We start from the raw sequence: 5,710 nt of genomic DNA on the forward strand, positions 1-5,710 counted from the left end.
GGAGGCAGGGAGGTTGTGGCTGGAGGAGGTGAGGGCGAGGCTTGGGAGAGAGAGAGATAGCTGGAGGAGGAGGGGCTGTGGGGAGGGAGGGGAGGCTGGAGGAGGGATGGAGGGCGAGGCTAGGAGGAGGGATTGCCGAGGCTGGAGGAGGCGAGGGAGGTTTGCTGGAGGAGGGAGGAGAGGCTGGGAGTAGGAGGGAGGGGCTGTGGGGAGGGAGGGTGAGGCTGGGAGAGGGATGGAGGCGAGGCTGGGAGGAGGGATTGCGAGGCTGGGAGGAGGGAGGGAGGTTGTGGCTGGGAGGAGCGAGGGAGAGCTGGAAGAGGGAGGGGCTGTGGGGAGGAGGGTGAGGCTGGGAGGAGGATGCGGGGCTGAGAGGAGGAGAGGTTGTGCTGGGAGGAGGAGAGGCTGTGGGGAGGAGGGTGAGGCTGGGAGGAAGGATGGAGGGGCGAGGCTGGGAGGAGGGATTGCGAGGCTGGGAGGAGGGAGGGGAGGTTGTGGGCTGGAGAAGGGAGGAGAGGCTGGAAGGAGGGATGGAGGGCGAGGCTAGGAGGAGGGATTGCGAGGGCCTGGAGGAGGGAGGGAGGTTGTGGCTGGGAGGAGGAGGCGAGGGTGGAAGAGGGAGGGGCTGTGGAGGGGGGTGAGGCTGGGAGGAGGGATGGAGGGCGGAGGCTGGGAGGAGGGAATTTGCGAGGCTGGGAGGAGGGAGGGAGGTTGTGGCTGGGAGGAGGGAGGGAGAGGCTGGAAGGAGGGAGGGAGGGCGAGACTGGGAGGAGAGAGGTTGTGGCTGGGAGGAGGGTGTGCGAGGCTTTGGGGAGACGGAGGAGGAAAGCAGCAAAGCAGAAACTAGAAAACAGAAACGGGAAAGCAGGAACGAGGAAGCAGAGACAGAAAAGCAGGGAGAGAAAAGCAGTTACGACGAGGAAGCAGAGACAGAAAGGCATGGACAGAAAGGCAGGGACAAGGAAGCATAGACAGAAAAGCAGGGACGAGGAAGCCTAGACAGAAAAGCATGGACAGACATGCATGGACAGAAAAGCAGTGACAAGGAAGCATAGACAGAAAAGCAGGGACGAGGAAGCAGAGACAGAAAAGCATGGACAGACAAGCAGGGACGAGGAAGCAGAGACAGAAAAGCAGGGACAATGTGAGACAAATCTCTAAAGACCTTTTGTAGTGTCACCAACTCACAACATAGTACATAATGAAAGCGAAGTGATTGACATATTACTTCAAAATGGACTCCGCTACTCCAACCAACGACATAGTACTAGATCACAACACTTTCCAGAAAAAAAGCTTGTGAAAGTGTGTGTGAGCTTTGAGGGGTGAACAAAGGGTTTTCACAAGGGGAACGTAGATGTAGATATGTACACTGTCCTCCCAAAAAAAGCCCATCAGATCTCACATCAAGCTAAGTATAGAAACACAGCCTGACTCACTGGCCTCTCACAGGGTCTTACCACTCAGCATTACGTAACAACTGGCTGGAGGAAAAACATGGTTCTGGAATTTGGAACTGGATTGGACTGGCTGGACTTCACATTCCCTATTGAGCTCCATAAGATCAGATATTGGTCAATATCAAGGGGAGGTCTATTGTAAAAGTTGTACTGATACTTGAAACGATTATCCACTCAGCTATACTATACCTCTGCATTTCGTTGATGTCCTAATCAATTAACAATACTTATTTCCATCATAGAGGACAGAGCAGAGAAATCAAAACATCTACCTCAGTTGTTTGTATAATACAATAAATCTATGAGCAACATCATCCATGAAATGGGAGTTGATTCAGAGTCAATAACAAACAGTAAAGTCACGAGGATGCAGAACGGTTAGCGGGTGAAAGGGAAAGCTTCTGTAAACACAAACCAATATATCTAGTTATTATGTCGAGCTCCCGGGTGGCGCAGCGGGTCTACGCCACCACATCTCAGTGCTAGATGACTCCAGACACCCCTGGTTCGTATCCAGGCTGTATAACGACCGGCCGTGATTGTGAGTTCCATAGGGCGGTGCATAATTGGCCCAGTGTCGTCCGCGTTTGGCCGGTGTAGGCTGTCATTGTAAATAAGAATTTGTTCGTAACCGACTTGCCTAGTTAAGTGAAGGAATGTATTGCGATCTGACACACCCATTGGGCGAAAACTGGTTGAACCAACATTGGTTCCAGGTCATTTCCAACCCTAAACGTCGCTGTGAAGACATTAAATCAACATCGTTTCCAGGTCATTTCCAACCCTAAACGTCGCTGTGAAGACATTGAATTAACATCGTTTCCAGGTCATTTCCAACCCTAAACGTCACTGTGAAGACATTGAATAAACATCGTTTCCAGGTCATTTCCAACCCTAAACGTCACTGCACACCCACCCGAGAGAGATGGGAGGGTAAACGCGCGTGCAAGCAGTTGCTCCCGACGCTACTTGGGTACACTGCAGCATCCACCGAGAGGCTCTGCTGCCAAGGGAATGCCTGACAGCTTGAAAGACGTTTGGAAACTCAGTGGATCTTTTTTACTTTGTTAAAGCAAGCCACTGCACTCTTGTGTATTATCTGCAGTATTGTAATGATATGGGAGCGACCATGTTAACGCTTTTACAACATACGGAAGTGCGCTGGTTATCAAGGGGCAAAGTATTGACACATTTTTTTTGTAAATTGAGAGACGAGCTTTAAAGTTTTCTTTACAGACCATAATTTTCTCTTCTTTGACCGCTTGCAGGATTACGAGTTTCTCACAAGACTAACCTATCTGAGTGATGTTTTTACTCACCTGAATGATCTGAATCTAGGATTACGGGGACTCTCTGCAACTATATTCAATGTGCGGGACAAATTGAGGCTATGATTAAGAAGTTGGAGCTCTCTCTGTCTGCATTAACAAGGACAACACACAGGTCTTTCCATTATTGTATGATTGTTTTGTGTGCAAATTAACCTCAAGCTTACGGACAATGTCAAATGTGATATAGGTGAAGCACCTGAGTGAGCTGGGTGCGCAATTACGAGCAGGTACTTCCCGAAACGGACGACACAAACAACTGGATTCGTTATCCCTTTCACTGCCCTGCCTCCAGTCACACTTACGACATCTGAACAAGAGCGCCCATGAAATTGCAACACAAGCGGTTCTGTGTAAATTTTATTGAATCAGAAGCCACTGCCAGATTTCTGGATTGGTCGCACTCAGTTTTCTTGCCTTGCAATTGCGCTGTTAAGACACTGATGCCCTTTGCAACCACGTACCAATGTGAGAGTGGATTCTCAGCCCTCACTACCATGAAAACTAAATACAGGCACAGACTGTGTGTGGAAAATGATTTAAGACTGAGACTCTCTCCAATACAACCCAACATTGCAGAGTTATGTACATCCTTTCAAGCACACCTTCTCAATAACCTGTGGTGAGTTATTCACAATTTTCGATTAACAAATAAGTTTTATATGTAGATGGTTAAATAAAGAGCAAAATATTGGTTATTATTATATTATTATTTGTGCCCTGGTCTATAAGAGCTCTTTGTCACTTCCCCACGACCCGGGTTGTGACAAAAACTCACACTCATTCTTCTGTTTAATAAATGTATCGTATAGTGTGTGTGTGGCGGGCTTACAATGATGGCAAAAAACAACATTTGAGAGTGCGCTGACCTGGTGCTAGAGGGGGTACAGCTGGAGGGTTGAATGGTTGAAGAGGTACGGAACTATGAAAAGTTTTGGAAAACACTGCTGTAGACATATAGTATTAGTTTAGCCTCAAACCTCTAAACTATAGTATTAGTTTAGCCTCAAACCTGACTGGTAAACTACTGACCTTACTGGTAAACTACTGACCTTGACTGGTAAACGACTGACCTCACCTGTAAACTACTGACCTCAGTAGTAAACTACTGACCTCACTAGTAAACTACTGCCTATTGGTAACTACTGACCTCACCAGTAAACTACTGACCTCACTAGTAAACTACTGACCTCACTCTTAAACTACTGACCTCACCAGTAAACTACTGACCTCACTCTTAAACTATGACCTCACTCTTAAACTACTGACCTCACTAGTAAACTACTGGCCTTACTGGTAAACTACTGACCTCACCAGTAAACTACTGACCTCACCAGTAAACTACTGACCTCCACCAGTAAACTACTGACCTCACCATAAACTACTGACCTCACCAGTAAACTACTGACCTCACCAGTAAACTAACTGACTCAAACTAGTAAAACACTGGCCTTACTGGTTAAACTACTGACGCTCACCAGTAAACTACTGGACCTGACCAGTAAACTACTGACCTCACCAGTAAACTACTGGCCTTACTGGTAAATCTACTGACCTCACAGTAAACTACTGACCTCCCTAGTAAACTACTGACCTCACTAGTAAACTACTGAACTTACTGGTAAACTACTGACCTCACTTGTAAACTACTGATCTCTCTGGTAAACTACTGACCTCACTGGTACACTATGACCTCTCTGGCAAACTACTGACCTCTCTTGGTAAACTACTGACCTCTCTGGTAAATACTGACCCACTGGTAAACTAGTAACATTCATCTCCCTCCTCTCCCCTGTAACTATTCCCCAGGTCGTTGCTGTAAATGAGAACGTGTTCTCAGTCACCTTACCTGGTAAATAACGGATAAATAAAAATAACTACTGACCTCACTGGTAGATGAGACTTATTCATGTGTCTTCCAAATGGCACCATTATTTAACCGATATAGTAGTCTATGTAACATCTGACAAATCTTGTTGTAACTGACCAGTTCTTGCTGTGGTAGCCAGTAGCCTTGGGTTCTGTTGCAGTAGCCTGTACTGCTGGTCTGTTCATAGCCTGTATATGGGTTCTGTTCAGATACCTGTACTGCTGGTTCTGTTCAGTAGCCTGTATAATTGGGTTTCTGGTCAGTAGCCAGTATCACTGGGTTCTGTTCAGTAGCCAGTACTCACTGGGTTCTGTAGCCTAGCAGATATCGCTGGGTTCTGTTCAGTAGCCGTACCACTGGGTTCTGTTCAGTAGCCAGTACCCACTGGGTTCTTGTTCAGTAGCCAGTACCACTGGTTCTGTTCATAGCCGTACCACTGGTTCTGTTCTGTAGCCAGTATCATTGGGTTCTGGTCAGTAGCCAGTACCGCTGGTTCTGTTCAGTAGCCAGAACACTGGTTTCTGGTCAATAGCCAGTATCACTGGGTTCTGTTCAGTAGCCGGTACCACTGGGTTCTGTTCAGTAGCCAGTATCACTGGGTTCTGTTCAGTAGCCAGTACCACTGGGTTCTGTTCAGTAGCCAGAACCACTGGGTTCTGGTCATAGCCTGTATCACTGGTTCTGTTCAGTAGCCAGTACCACTGGGTTCTGTTCAGTAGCCAGTACCACGGGTTCTGTTCAGTAGCCTGTATCACTGGTTCTGTTCAGTAGCCAGTATTCACGGGTTCTGTTCAGTAGCCAGTACACTGGTTCTGTTCAGTAGCCAGAACCACTGGGTTCTGTCAGTAGCCTGTATCACTGGGTTTCTGTTCAGTACGCCAGTACCACTGGGTTCTGTTCAGTGCCAGTACCACTGGGTTCTGGTCAGTAGCCAGAAACCACTGGTTCTGGTAGGAAAGCCAGTACCACAGGTTCTGGTCAGTAGCGCGTGTCACTGGGTTCTGGTCAGTAGCCAGTACCACTGGGTTCTGTTCAGTAGCCAGTACCACTAG

General features: G+C 47.8%; 1 protein-coding gene across 1 annotated transcript; it reads right to left on the reverse strand.

Annotated features, from left to right (window-relative positions):
• Positions 1 to 136: 136 nt before the first annotated feature.
• On the reverse strand, positions 137 to 5,121 carry LOC139027317 (uncharacterized; the record flags this gene model as incomplete). The annotated part of the gene is made up of 2 exons (XM_070442435.1): positions 5,040 to 5,121; positions 137 to 843 (listed from the first exon to the last, which is right to left on the reverse strand). Coding segments are annotated over exons 1-2 (789 nt in total), but the record flags the coding sequence as incomplete, so codon positions are not given.
• Between the last annotated feature and the right edge of the window lie 589 nt (positions 5,122 to 5,710).

Source organism: Salvelinus sp. IW2-2015, unplaced genomic scaffold (genome assembly GCF_002910315.2).
Source record: "Salvelinus sp. IW2-2015 unplaced genomic scaffold, ASM291031v2 Un_scaffold9660, whole genome shotgun sequence".
In the NCBI taxonomy this organism is placed as follows: domain Eukaryota; kingdom Metazoa; phylum Chordata; class Actinopteri; order Salmoniformes; family Salmonidae; genus Salvelinus; species Salvelinus sp. IW2-2015.